General features: G+C 40.9%; 1 protein-coding gene across 5 annotated transcripts in view; it reads right to left on the reverse strand.

The window, feature by feature from the left end:
* Positions 1 to 15,580, reverse strand: part of LOC139751469 (nuclear hormone receptor FTZ-F1 beta-like) — a 515,727-nt gene that overhangs the window by 35,025 nt on the left and 465,122 nt on the right. For all 5 annotated transcript variants that reach the window (XM_071666907.1, XM_071666905.1, XM_071666906.1 and 2 more), the window contains one exon: positions 2,617 to 2,861. In XM_071666907.1, coding sequence (XP_071523008.1) covers positions 2,617 to 2,861 — 245 coding nt within the window. The remainder of the gene's footprint in view (positions 1 to 2,616; positions 2,862 to 15,580) is intronic.

The following is a 15,580-nucleotide window of genomic DNA, read 5'->3' on the forward strand; positions in this document are numbered from 1 at the left end:
TGGCTCACGCATACCCCATCAAAGACAACGAACTTACGTAACTACATGACACAGACAAATGCAATGGCGAGTTCAGCGTCGTATTCTTATTGGAAACTCGGTATTCGCTGGTCACAATCTTATTAATAGAAAGTCACACGTTTTGATGTTCATAAAATGCTTACCCCTGAATGCTTTCAAAGGGTCTTTGGAGTTTGCCACCACTTTGCATGTTAGTAGGGGATGATAAATGTATATATATACATTAGACCGAGTTTATATAAAACTGATAAATGTATATATATAAGATCTGAGTTTAAATAAAATACGGAGTGTGGCTTAAACAGCACTTACAAAGTCTGTCTAGAAGTGTGGGTTATTTTCTATAAGGAAACTCATTTTATTTACGATTTCATCAGAAACAATTATTGTAGTAAACGTACCAGTTTTCCTCCTGAAGATTATATTAATAATTATATAATATAAGAGAAAATAGCGTCATAAAAAAAAATAGCAGTAGGTAGCGTAGCTTGCATTGAAAACATGGCGTTTACTTCACTAAGCTGTAATTCAAAGAGTCAGTATCATTATACAGCTTTTACAGTACAAAAGAAAAAAAAAGGCTATAATAACCTCAGAAAATTGCTCCAATTAGGGTACGCTGGGTCAACCATGGTGACAATAAATGTTCTTTCTACTGACGTGGAGTTGTGAATGCAGAAACGTCAACCAACTCACTGTGTTTCTGTTTCTTGGAGGCTAAAACTCCACACTATCTCTCTCTTTCTATATTCTAAATGCATCGACCTGAGCAGAATGTCTCTGTTAATACCAGCTTTCGACTTATGAAAAAAAAGAAAAACGTAATCACCCCAAATTACGTTTAAGAAAAGCCTAGTCTCTACACGCATGTATGTCTGTTAACGAAAGCCTAGTCTACACACGCATGTATGTCTGCTAACAAGTTTAAATGTAGTAATTGTACACAGAAAGATTGTCTATTTTAGTACAAGTTGTTTTTTTTACTTATTTTGTGTGGCAAGGACAACCTCAATTAGTGAGGGTTTTGGGGGTGGATGTCACCCACACGGCTTTGAAATTATCAAATTATAAAGTAAAGGAGACACTAAAAATATACGAAACTAGATACTGTTATATTCTTTAGTGCCTAAAATGTCGACAAATTATTTTTCTTCCCCCCATTTTCAACTTTCACACTCTTTTATCATCGTACTGGAACATGCATTCGTACACCCACTCTGGCTTCAAACCTCTCCACCCTCTGGCCTCAAACCTCCCACACTCTGGCCTCAAACCTCTCCACCCTCTGGCCTCAAACCTCTCCACCCTCTGGCCTCAAACCTCTCCACACTCTGGCCTCAAACCTCTCTACCCTCTGGCCTCAAACCTCTCCACACTCTGGCCTCAAACCTCCCCACACTCTGGCCTCAAACCTCTCCACACTCTGGCCTCAAACCTCTCGACCCTCTGGCCTCAAACCTCTCCACACTCTGGCCTCAAACCTCTCCACACGAAGGTAGATCTGCTCCTGAGTGAGGGAATGGAAATAAGTTTTATGTAAGTCAAACATCTGTACCCTAGGGTACACTTTGGAGACAAATATGTGAGTGGGTACGGGGGTCCTTAATATGTAATCTTTCGCTACAGTGTACCGTAATATGAACCACTTCCTTCAAATACGTTGTCTTCACGTTAGGTTTTCCTTGCTGTCGACAATTAATTACTTTGGGTACAGACAGACATCGAGAGATACACAAGATGCCATTCGTCATATGTATGTACATGTGAATTTTTCTAAGGTGTATAAAGCGATTTACTGTTATGGCGTCCGATACCTCTGTTATTTAATAGTTAGCTGGACCTCAGAGCCCCACACGCAACACATTGTACCAAATTACGAAAAGTCAAGCACGGGTAATTCACGAAATAGGTTGAGCGTGGGTGGGTTAGGTCCTAGCTGGTGGCCATAACTGTGCTGTGGGATATAAAGCATACCTAATGCGTGCCTGGTCATTCTCGGCTGAGGTTAGCTCGTTCGTACCTCGCCTTCTCTGCAGAGCAGCTGGGAACCTGCCTGCCTGCCTCTCTACCCCAAGACTTGACCTGGGTTAACTCGCCACCCCTCTGCTGTGTGGTCTCGGAATACATATATTTGTTCCCACTTAAATCATACTCTATGACACAATGGCCCTTCGCATTCACAGTGAATTACAGATGACACTGAATGTGTGGTAATTTTAAGTTTATTTTACAAACACTAAAGAAACTGCTATAAATCCACTATCAGTTTCCTAATGATGGAATTATTTTTCTAGTCTGGCTGACTTGAGTCAATAAAAAAAAGTGAAAATATCAGCTAATAATATGTTTTCAAACGTATGTTTCAACATGTCACTCCGCCAGCATATTTTACAACATATATTCTATTCCTCACACTTACCTTATAGACTGGCCAATTTACAAGCACACGAGCGAAGGCAAAGTACTTGAACCCGCCACTTTGTGCGGACATGTTGCAAATGGCTACCAATCTTTTCTTAAAACAAGGGTAAATAAACGAATCCTGAGAGACAGAGAGAGAGAGAGATTTTATCCTCTCAGGACCCGATGACTCACCTGTAGGGAGATGAGAAGCCCGACACATGCCTACTGGGTCCAGGCGACTGCGTGGGGGAGTAGAGGTGTGTGGGGGACTGTGTGTGTGGGTGGAGGCGGGGCAGGAGCGGGCTCTGGCTGGGAGTGTAGGGCCCTGGTAGGACCTCACACCCGGAGTCGCTTCTGGGAGGTACCGGGGAGTCGGTGTGGGAGGCCGGCTGGGACGAGAACACAGTCTGCTCCTCGCCAACCTCCTCCACCTTTACCTGTGCAGCCATGAGACAAGTTATGAATTAGTAGTGGTTGTAATATGAATTAGTAGTGGTTGTAATATGAATTAGTAGTGGTTGTAATATGAATTAGTAGTGGTTATAATATGAATTAGTAGAGGTTATAATTTTTTTCCCACCCTACAGACAAAAACAAATATTGGATGTCGAGAAGTATTTTCTCAACATTTGGAATATTAATCATTGAGTCATCTGCCTAAGTTATGGAGAGAAGTAGATATGTAAGAAGCTTTGTTTAAATAAGATGAAAAGTGAGATTGAACTAGACGTCAATACAGATGTACAGGAAGGAAACTCTAGATACAGATTTTCAATGATAAATTCTAGCTGGTTTTTAACCTCCTTCAATTCTGGGAGTTGAAAATGACATCTCCCTACCTGGAAAATTCCAGTCTATTTTTTTTCCTGATTGTTTACATCAATAGATTCAAATTCAAAGTACACCTTACCAAAAAGATCAAATATACGTAATAATTCAAGATATATATATATATATATATATATATATATATATATATATATATATATATATATATATATATCAACATCCTTGTGGTAAGTGTTCTAAATATATAAAGTGACATTAGAACCAATATCTTTATGTATAACTACACATTCATTCTTTTTTGTTCCATAATTGGAGAACAAAGGGCAGAGTGGCATGTCCTGTCCATCCCCATCTTGATTGGGGGAGCAATGCTGGTAAATACGTAAAATGTCATCAGCTAAACCATGAACAAATGACTGCTGGGGGGGGGGGAGGTCAGAGGTCAGACACCACCCCCCATCCCGACCTTAACTGTCGACACAGTGGAATGCCAATATGAAACAAAAAAAACAAGCCAATCAGTCAGTCAAATGGGGAAGGCGGCCTATTGAGGCTGGGTTAGAGAGAGCTCTAGGGTGCCGTCGTCCTATTGGTGTGGTGGCTTTTGGGAAGACATATAATTTTTTTTAGAACATGTTTCATCATCTCTTGATGTTAGCACGGCTACTTTATAATTAATTACAGGAGGCGCCACTCGCCATGAGGGAGGTCTGAGATCACCAGGCATTAGTCTGCCACATAAAATAAACTAATAACAATCCAACCTCGTAAAGGGACGATCAAAATATCAAAAAAAAAAAAAGATTGTTCAAAGTGAAGAGGGCAATTTAGATACGGTTCTATTTTCAAATGACTTGGAAAATCAGTCAACGCATAAACTACACACACACACACACATCGTCTGAGGCAGCGAAATCCAAGAATGCATTACTCACAGTCATTTTGACACGTGAGGACAAAGAAACAAAAAACATATCCTCGTGTGGCACGCCATAATGTGTTAAGTTTATTCTGGCTGGGACAGAATGATGGATAAATCGAAGAAGGACGACCGACGGCTTGGTGTGAGCTAGTAAAGAATTTATACATTACCTTCTTCTTCCGTTACCAAACCTAACCTTAGTAAGGTTGAGTTTGATTCATTTAAAGTGACGGTGAATGAGCCTTGTCACAATCATCCGCTAGTGTGCACCAAAGAAGAAAAAACTAACTATGATCCACAAGCAAACATGGTCGCCCGCCCGCTCACTCTGACTCAGTGTTGTGATAGCTGACTGCAATAGCCATAATTAAAGCAGGTTAATTGTCATGTTTTTCTCGACTCTTTCATTATTACCTTTTTTTTCTTCTTATTAGCAAGCCATTGAATTATCTAAGTGAGCTATTTTGAATTAGTTCTAGCACGTTCGAGTTTAGTTACGTTCGTTTGTGATATATTTTTAAAACTACTAGCACAGGTGGTAAGGTCACTGGGGGGTCATGCTAATTATAACTGAACATTATATTTGTTTTTATCAATCAAAAATCGAATTTAGAAGATATCATTTAGACCATGTTTATCGAGCTCAAAATATTACACCAACTACAAATGAGCGAAATGGCAATATCGGATTTAAAGTTACATGAACTTCGTAGAAATACAATTTATTGGCCCAAGGTCCAAAAGATATAGATTAAAAGAGATGAAATATTATAGACTTTGGTTGAAGAATGTATTACGATATAAAGAGGCACCAAAACTCGAAACTGTCATCATTATCAAATGCGTTCAAACTCACGCTAACTCTAAGAAAACCATGCTTTGGAATATTTTTAAAATAAATGCACTGTTACCAGGATTTTAGATAGAATAATGAACTGCAAAAAAGAGAGAAAAAGGTGTTTGCATCACCTTTTTAAGCCAGGTGGATGTAAACCCCCTGTCCTCGTGCGTCCCTGGTAAACACTGTGTCATGTGTCGTGTGAGTTTGCCTGTGTTCCGTGTCCTTTATCCTTCTAATCAAAGCGGTGTCGATTTCTGTCAATGTGCTACGTAAACAGAGCATTACGAATGACTAGATGAGTGCGAACTGTACTATTAGTGCGGAGAAAAGGTGTGATTAGTGTCAATGTCTCGAAAACCGTATATGATGATGTCACTCGACTTCGGAAAAAGGTAAGTTACAGCTTTTCATTAAGAATGACAGTAATTGTCTTTGTTCTTGTTATTTAGATGTCAGGAGAGATTTACAGACTCCTTAATGCTATGTCTGTTCACAAGGTAAGGCTTAGGAGGTGAGTAGTAATTGGCACTTGTTATTTAACTTATTATTTAACACCAATGATTCCACGTGGTCATTATCCAACTGGTCTACAAGACAGACACGTGGGTAAAAAAATGACAAGTTATGACTAACAGAATCTTTATAAATGTATAGGATTGGTATAGGGTGTGGTATTTGTGGTCTAGATGCAATTAGCTTCATCAGTTTTGCATACGTTAAGTGGCCTGGGCTTTGTGAAGTCGAGGGAAATCGTGGTGTGAAGGTGACTGTGTCTAGAAGACAGACACGTGGACAAAAAAAAAAAGACAAAAAATGACCAACAGAATCTTTGAAATTGTGTAGAATTTATATTAGGGTGTGGCATTTCTGGTGTAGAACATTTACATTAAAAAAAAGTGGTCTGGGCTTTGTGAAGTCGAGGGACATCGTAGTGTGAAGGTGATTGTGTCTAGAACACAGACACGTGGTCAAAAAAAGAAAGATGACAGAAAATGACCAACAGAATCTTTAAAATTATAGAATTTAGGTGTGGTATTTCTGGTGTAGAACATTTAAATCCTTCAGTTTTGTTTTCGTAAAGTGGCCAAGCATGCATTGAAGTAGAGGGAAATCGTAGTGTGAAGGTGATTGTCTAGAAGACAGACACGTGGACAAAAAAAAAAAAAAAGTTGACAGAAAATGACCAACAGAATCTTTGAAATTGTATAGAATTTATATTAGGTTGTGGCATTTCTGGTGTAGAACATTTACATTAAAAAAAAGTGGTCTGGACTTTGTGAAGTAGAGGGACATCGTGGTGTGAAGGTGATTGTGTCTAGAAGACAGACACGTAGATAAAAAAAAAAAATTGACAGAAAATGACCAACAGAATCTTTGAAATTGTATGGAATTTAGGTGTGGTATTTCTGGTGTAGAACATTTACATTCATCAGTTTTGTTTTCGTAAAGTGGCCAGGCATGCATTGAAGTACAGGGAAATCGTGGTGTGACACACTGAAAATGAACAGTTTTAAGGTGTAGCACTCGAACACATTTTGCCACTGGTGAACAGTTTTAAGTGTGTAGCACTCGAACACATTTTGCCAGTGGTGAACAGTTTTAAGTGTGTAGCACCATCACATTTTGCCAGTGGTGAACCAACGAACGAGAGGAACACGTACGTGTTGGCCACTGACAAAAATATCATTTACATTGAGCCTTGTTTGGCTCTTATAAAAGAGTTTGGTTCGGTTGGCATGTCCATATGCAAATCAAGTGAAGGTTTAATACAACTAAGAAAACTTACATGTATAGTGTGGAATTATTTATTTTCTTTGATTATTTATGCTTCCAGCGAATGACGCCATGCCTGGAGACGCGAGTCTGACTTGAATGCGAGCTTTGAAAATATGTTTACGAGTTCAAATGTCTACCTTACTTGAAAGCTTGAATGAATGCGTATGAGGTGTTGAATTAATGCGTATGAGGTGTTGAATTAATGCGTATGAGGTGTTGAATTACTGCGTATGAGGTGTTGAATTTATTCTGATAACGGACTGCACACTAGACATCTGAAAGCGTTAAGATAGACAGGGGTTACATTTTGTGTGTTTATACTTATTGGTATTTTACATTTATTATCATTTAACCCCTCATTACCGTACCCCATACGCTTTATTTCACTACGAAGAATGGGTTTTCATCGGAAAATCCCACTCCGTCAAATACATCAAAGAACGTTTCCTCGAATGAGTCTCTCTCTCTCTCTCTCTCTCTCTCTCTCTCTCTCTCTCTCTCTCTCTCTCTCTCTCTCTCTCTCGTTTGTAAAGTCACGTAAAAAAAAAGAAGAAGAAGAAACGCGAAGAGAAAGAATTACCTCGGCCCCAAGAAACCTAACCTAGCCTAACAAAAGAATTACATCGGCCCCAAGGATCCTAACCTAGCTTAACATAGAATTACCTGGGCCCCAAGAGACCTAACCTAGCCTAACATAGAATTACCTCGGCCCCCAAGAAACCTAACCTAGCCTAACATAGAATTACCTCGGGCCCAAGGAAACCTAACCTAGCCTAACATAGAATTACCTCGGGCCCAAGGAAACCTAACCTAGCCTAACATAGAATTACCTCGGCCCCAAGGAAACCTAACCTAGCCTAACATAGAATTACCTCGGGCCCCAAGGAAACCTAACCTAGCCTAACATAGAATTACCTCGGGCCCCAAGAAACCTAACCTAGCCTAACATAGAATTACCTCGGGCCCAAGGAAACCTAACCTAGCCTAACATAGAATTACCTCGGGCCCAAGGAAACCTAACCTAGCCTAACATAGAATTACCTCGGGCCCAAGGAAACCTAACCTAGCCTAACATAGAATTACCTCGGCCCCAAGGAAACCTAACCTAGCCTAACATAGAATTACCTCGGGCCCAAGGAAACCTAACCTAGCCTAACATAGAATTACCTCGGGCCCAAGGAAACCTAACCTAGCCTAACATAGAATTACCTCGGGCCCAAGGAAACCTAACCTAGCCTAACATAGAATTACCTCGGGCCCAAGGAAACCTAACCTAGCCTAACATTCTTTGAAGTGGCGGCAGCGGGTGTGACAGATTAAACCGTAACCGATTCATTGATTTGATTTTCGCTGATGATAATGATAAGCTTGAATTCGCAGCGTCACCCTACTTAATAATTAGAGAGAGAGAGAGAGAGAGAGAGAGAGAGAGAGAGAGTTCGTAAGCTGGAATTTTAATTTGTCAGACTAATATGCTGTGATGCCAACATATATAATTATATTAATAGTTTCATACGCTTCTTAAAGTAGTCGTACCGATCACCTGAACCTAGCCGACCCATCGTGAATCAACCAGACGACAAAGATGTCTGATACATACGTAATTTTTAAACATTCAAGCCAAATCAGCCATATTTAAAGAGATTTAAGCCAAAGGTAATATGTTGGGGGTGATGGAACATTCCATATTTCTTCCTCTTATAGGATCCAGCTTTTTCTTTTGAATGTGGTTGTTAACAGTTGTTAACATATCCATCATTCACAGCCGGTTATTATAGATTTCTCTGTACTCACTGGAGTAAAACTAAAATTCAGGCTGTAAACAACGGATTCCAAGGTTCAAGCACTCATACTTCAAGTGGGTTGCGTGATGGGAACCAAAGAAATCGACAGGTGCCGGGTCTCGTGTAGAATAAAGTGTTCAGAGCAGTGTGAGGTGCCGGGTCTCGTAAAATATTTTACAGGTGTTTAGAGCAGTGTGTCCTGAGCATTGCAGTGGTACCCCTCCTCCTCCCCCCCCTCCCCCCCCACCGCAACACTTATGCCATTCATTGAGGACGCCAGACAAACACACACACAGCTTTTACGTGATCAATAAACAGTCGTTCACAGGTACGAGTCACTGCAGCCCCATTGCGTCGCTGGAGCTATCTATAGCCAACTCGAAGTTAGTGGAGCCTAGTGGATGACAGACGTTGTCATTGCCTAACCACATACCGTCTCCGTCCGTCCAGCAGTTCAAGGAACCGTTCGTGACACAAAGCGTTGCAGTGAAAAAGATTAAAAGTCTGTCAGTGTCACCAGGGCTTAACGATGAGAATTAGCGGTGTTTAGCGAGTATTTTGAAAACTTCCGTAAGGCGAGATCCACCGGTGATATTCTTTCCTATCTTACTAATGTCTGGTCATCATCCCTGAAAGATTTTGGGGTGTCATGGGTAGTTGCCCTTGACATATCTAAGGCTTTTGAACCGGGTGTGGCATCGGGGGTCTCATCTTTAAGCTCCTCTCTTTTGGCTTCTTCCCCCCCCCCCCCTCTCACTTTGCTCCTTCATATCTACCTTCCTCTCTGGCCGATCTATCTCAGAATTGTTGATGGAGCAGCCTCCTCATTTTTCTCCACCTGCAGCGGTGTCCCTCAAGGTTCTGTCCTGTTCCCTATGCTTTTTCTCCATTTCTTTTTCAACGAATTCCTTTCCACCACTAATAATCGTATGCATTCATACGCTGACGACTCAACACTGCATTCATCCACAACTTTCAATTTTGCTCCATCTTCTCTCACTTGATCTGCATCTCGTCTTGACACAGCTTCCTCAGTAAACTCACATTTGGACAGGATATTTCAGTGGGGTACACAAAATCTTGTTAAGTTTAAAGCCTCCGCGACCCACTTTCTACCCAACTCTCTATAGAAGAATCCTCGCAACACTCGTCTTTCCTTTGACGGTTCTGTAATTCCACCTCTTGACTCACTGAACATACTTGGTATCACTGTAGCATCCACTCTTTCTTGGAAATCTCACATTACCGGAATAGCTAAGTCTACCTCTACTAAACTGGATGTCCTGTTTAGATGTCAAAACTTTTCTTCTGAACAGGTGGTCCATTTATACAAGGGATTGATTTGTCTTTGTATGGAGTACTGCTCTCATATCTGGGGTGGTTCTAGCTCTGTATCCTTACTTGATAAAGTTTAGTCGAAAGCGGTCCGCCTTACAAACTGTCCCAGGCTAACTTCCAAACTTGACCCCCTTACCCTAAGCCTCATTGTCAGTTCACTTTCCCCTCTATATAAGGTATTACTTTGGTTTTTGCTCCCGATAGCTGGCTGCTTGTGTGCCCCCCACCAGTAGCTAGACCACACAATACTCAGCAAGATGCTGCTGCGTCACATGATTATAGTGTGGCCATCGGCAACTCAAGGGTGGGCCGTTTTGATACCTGCTTCTTTCCCTACACCTCGAAACTTTGGAACTCTCTACCTTCTCATAGTCTTTCCCAATAACTATGACCTGGCATATTTCCAAAGACAGGTTTTTCACTATCTCAAAAAGTCGCAAATACTTCCCCCTTCTCTTTTCTTTTTCATCTTCATGATTCTCTCTATATTTTCTTTTTCATCTTCATGATTCTCTCTATATTTCAGTTAGTCCCCGGCTTTAATGTGCACCTTTGTCCGTGACTGGAGCCTCCAACATTAAAAAAAAAAGATATTGTTTATCTGAAATACCGAAATGAGTAATCCTGTTGCATGACCATTTATTTATTTATTTATTTATTTATTTATTCAGCTCTTTTGAGGAAACGTTCATCTAGAGTATTTTATCGGCTACGAATAAAAAACAAGTAAATTGAACACTCGTGCAGTGTTTGCCGAATGTTATTTTACAGCACACACATACACACACACACACACACATATATATTTTCTTTCTTTCATACTATTCGCCATTTCCCGCGATAGCGAAGTAGCGTTAAGAACAGAGGACTGGGCCTTTAAGGGAATATCCTCACCTGGCCCCCTTCTCTGTTCCCTCTTTTGGAAAATTGAAAAAAGAAAGAGAGGGGAGGATATATATATATATATATATATATATATATATATATATATATATATATATATATATATATATATATATATATATATTGCTGATGGTTTTATTGTCATTCTTAGTATTATTTTGCTTACGAACAAATGCACAAGAATGGAAATGACAACAGCAGACCTTTATCAAGGTCATTTCGAGGTCAGTTGTGATGGTGGAAGAGAACAGAAACTTAATGGTTGTCTTGGTAATATTGAAAACAAAAAATGGCTTAAGGAGAAATACCAATAACCTTTTTGTAGATAATGTCGGTCATGGGCTGGAATAAAAAGGACATGTCTCTCCTTAAACTTGTCAGTGGTATTGCACTATACTACTCTTGTTTGGTCAGTCGTACCATACGTGAACAACCCCGTTAAGGAAGTGCTTCGCCTCGTTCGAAGAAAATGATTGCAAATGCGGGGAATCGCTGTGGTAACTTGCTGGTGTACTCTTCTGTTTCTCGAAATAAGGTGACCAGAACAACTGAATTTTCAAGGTGGGTACCAGTACAACTCGGATTTTTAAGGTAGGTACCAGTACAACTCGGATTTTTAAGGTGGGTACCAGTACAACTCGGATTTTTAAGGTGGGAGCGCATCAGGGAGTGTAAAGAAATAGTTTACTTAAAATTCCATGTCATACGATGGCGCCTAGTATTATATAACTTCGTATATTTTTTTTTTTCTTAGATATTGCTCACTGCTTATCCTTCCCTATAAATTATCATTGGCTTAGTATATACATACATATACATACACATACATACACATACACATACATATACATACATATACATACACTCAGCTGAGTATATACATACACACTCGCCCTCTCGTCTTTCTCTCTCTAAGCATCTAATCTTTAAATTTATATTTGCCAGCTGTGCGCCCCGCTCTACCTACCATTTTCGCCCTGTGTCGGGCCTGTAGCCTACCTAGCTAGCTAGCTAGCAGCCGACGCTTAGATTTTCTTGTGGCATGACAATAATCATTTCCCACCTCATTGTCGTCTGCGAATTGTCACCTACTAGAGGGAGTCCATTACTAGTGGGTTTAGTGCGTATGAACAGGAGAACTAGGCCGGTCAACATATATGCATATATAGGGGTTGGGATACGTGGTGATAAAAATCACATGGAGGAAAATTGTATAGATCGTGTTTACATAAATATATATATAAAAAAAAAGTCCACTAACAGATAGAGGATAGGCTTATGTGCATTCATTTTTCCTCATTTGATTCACATAATTAAAACTCCCAAAAAAACCCCCACAGATATGATGTCTTGCATGGTAAAAATGCGATTGTCTTGGACAATCACATGTTTACCATATGGCGCCCTAGCTTCGTCTCTTCGATGTAAATCAACTGACTGTTATATTTCTCTCTTGTGTCTCCCCTGATGATGTGATTATTACACGAAAGTGCACTTGGCAACTTATCGTGTTTCATTTTCCCCTGGACTCGTAGGAATATCTTGATCACGCGCAAAACTGTGATCCTTTCCAACATCATATGTATATATATATATATATATATATATATATATATATATGAAAAAGTTTTCCCCTTTCCCCCCCTTTCTCTCCCCCCTCCCCCCGTTTCCGGCCAAACGGAAGCAGCCCCCGCCCCGGGTTCCCGCTACTCTCTCTCTCTCTCTTCACGGTCGCCCGACACTCCCTGTCCTGTCCGGGCGGACAGACAGACGGACGGACAGACGGGACGGGGGGGGGGGGAGAGGTGGCATCTGCGTGACACTTGAGGACGATGACGTAACGTCCTCAGACGAGAGCGGAGAAAGTCTCTTGCCTCTCGCGTGAATGAAATCATCGTGTTGGACATTCCCTCCCTTTTGTTCACGCATGCGCGTTATCGTCGTTCTTGGTGTGGCGGGTGAGCCAGGCCGCACGGGTCGGGTGACCCTTTGAGACGATGGTTCATACCTTCGTATGGCCCTTCAAGGAGCTTAACTCACGACATGCGTACTTCAGGCCGCCAGAGATAAGTTTTGTTTTGATATTTAGGGGCTGGCCTGTCTTCGTGTGTCCCCGAGAGTTGGTTTTTAAATGCCCGGTATAGTGTGTGTGTGTCCGGAGCCGCTTCCCGCTGCCATGTCTATCACACACACCATCACACACACACACATCGGCGTTCTTGATGTGTCTGTAAGATTGGTTGTCCCTACGACGTCTGCTCTAACAACCCAATTCCCCCCCCCCCCCCCTCGTACTATTCATTAGTTAGACCCTGAGAAGAAAAGCCGTGTGAGTGGCTGGCGTAGGAGGTTGTGTGTGTGTGTGTGTGTGATGGCGCGCGGAGTCATCGTGGCGCATGGGATTAAATGTAGGGTCTTGCGCGCCGGCTTTATCCTGGGCGGTAGAACGTGATGTCACACGTGTGTGTGTGTGTGTGTGTGTGTGTGTGTGTGTGAGGGTATTCTAATGTTTTTTTCAAACTCCTAGTATGACGGAAGGGATGCATGCCTTGGGATGGACCGATATTACCCTTCGCCTTTTTAAAAGACTTACCCAACATCGTACGCCAAGAACGCTATAATTATTATGTTTTCGGGGCCAAGATAAAAGAGAGCTGACGAAATTACGTTAAATAAAGACTAAACATAGAAAGAAAATACAGTAGATCGAATATGTAATTAGAAGAAGGGTTACGTTAGAAATTATAACGTACGATTTGAAAAGAAAAAAACGTGACAAGTGAAGGACGTTGTTCACTTCGCCGTTGAACTTCATGGCATGTCCTCGCTGGTCATGGCTCTTGTTTAAAAAAAAAAAAGATTAAAAAAGGGAAATTTGTGGACACCAAGAGACGTCTTGAAATATTCTCACAGTAAGATCGAATCATTATTATTATTGTCTTAAAAGATGGAATTATCGATGTACTAAAATCCTTCTGTGTCGGTAGAATTATTGTCCTAAAATCGTTCTATGTCGGAATTATTATTGTCATTAAAGATGGAATTATTATTTTCCTAAAATTGTTCTCTGTCGGAATTATGATTGTCATTAAAGATGGAATTATTATTTTCCTAAAATCGTTCTGTGTCGGAATTAATATTGTCGTGAAGTCATTCTAAATCGGAAGAAATATTGTCCTAAAATCGTTCCATGTCGCAATTATTATTGACCTAAAATCGTTCTATATCGGAATTATTATCGTTCTGAAATCGTTTGAATTGGAATTATTGTCTTAAGATCGTTCTATATCGGAATTATTATTGTCCTATAATCGTTTATGATATAACCACCCGGCTGATTGATATTATATATATATATATATATATATATATATATATATATATATATATATATATATATATATATATATTTTTTTTTTTTTTTTTTTATACTTTGTCGCTGTCTCCCGCGTTTGCGAGGTAGCGCAAGGAAACAGACGAAAGAAATGGCCCAAACCCCCCCCCCCCATACACATGTACATACACACGTCCACACACGCAAATATACATACCTACACAGCTTTCCATGGTTTACCCCAGACGCTTCACATGCCTTGATTCAATCCACTGACAGCACGTCAACCCCTGTATACCACATCGCTCCAATTCACTCTATTCCTTGCCCTCCTTTCACCCTCCTGCATGTTCAGGCCCCGATCACACAAAATCTTTTTCACTCCATCTTTCCACCTCCAATTTGGTCTCCCTCTTCTCCTCGTTCCCTCCACCTCCGACACATATATCCTCTTGGTCAATCTTTCCTCACTCATTCTCTCCATGTGCCCAAACCATTTCAAAACACCCTCTTCTGCTCTCTCAACCACGCTCTTTTTATTTCCACACATCTCTCTTACCCTTACGTTACTTACTCGATCAAACCACCTCACACCACACATTGTCCTCAAACATCTCATTTCCAGCACATCCATCCTCCTGCGCACAACTCTATCCATAGCCCACGCCTCGCAACCATACAACATTGTTGGAACCACTATTCCTTCAAACATACCCATTTTTTGCTTTCCGAGATAATGTTCTCGACTTCCACACATTTTTCAAGGCTCCCAAAATTTTCGCCCCCTCCCCCACCCTATGATCCACTTCCGCTTCCATGGTTCCATCCGCTGACAGATCCACTCCCAGATATCTAAAACACTTCACTTCCTCCAGTTTTTCTCCATTCAAACTCACCTCCCAATTGACTTGACCCTCAACCCTACTGTACCTAATAACCTTGCTCTTATTCACATTTACTCTTAACTTTCTTCTTCCACACACTTTACCAAACTCCGTCACCAGCTTCTGCAGTTTCTCACATGAATCAGCCACCAGCGCTGTATCATCAGCGAACAACAACTGACTCACTTCCCAAGCTCTCTCATCCCCAACAGACTTCATACTTGCCCCTCTTTCCAGGACTCTTGCATTTACCTCCCTAACAACCCCATCCATAAACAAATTAAACAACCATGGAGACATCACACACCCCTGCCGCAAACCTACATTCACTGAGAACCAATCACTTTCCTCTCTTCCTACACGTACACATGCCTTACATCCTCGATAAAAACTTTTCACTGCTTCTAACAACTTGCCTCCCACACCATATATTCTTAATACCTTCCACAGAGCATCTCTATCAACTCTATCATATGCCTTCTCCAGATCCATAAATGCTACATACAAATCCATTTGCTTTTCTAAGTATTTCTCACATACATTCTTCAAGGCAAACACCTGATCCACACATCCTCTACCACTTCT

Source organism: Panulirus ornatus, chromosome 11, assembly GCF_036320965.1.
Source record: "Panulirus ornatus isolate Po-2019 chromosome 11, ASM3632096v1, whole genome shotgun sequence".
Lineage (NCBI taxonomy): Eukaryota > Metazoa > Arthropoda > Malacostraca > Decapoda > Palinuridae > Panulirus > Panulirus ornatus.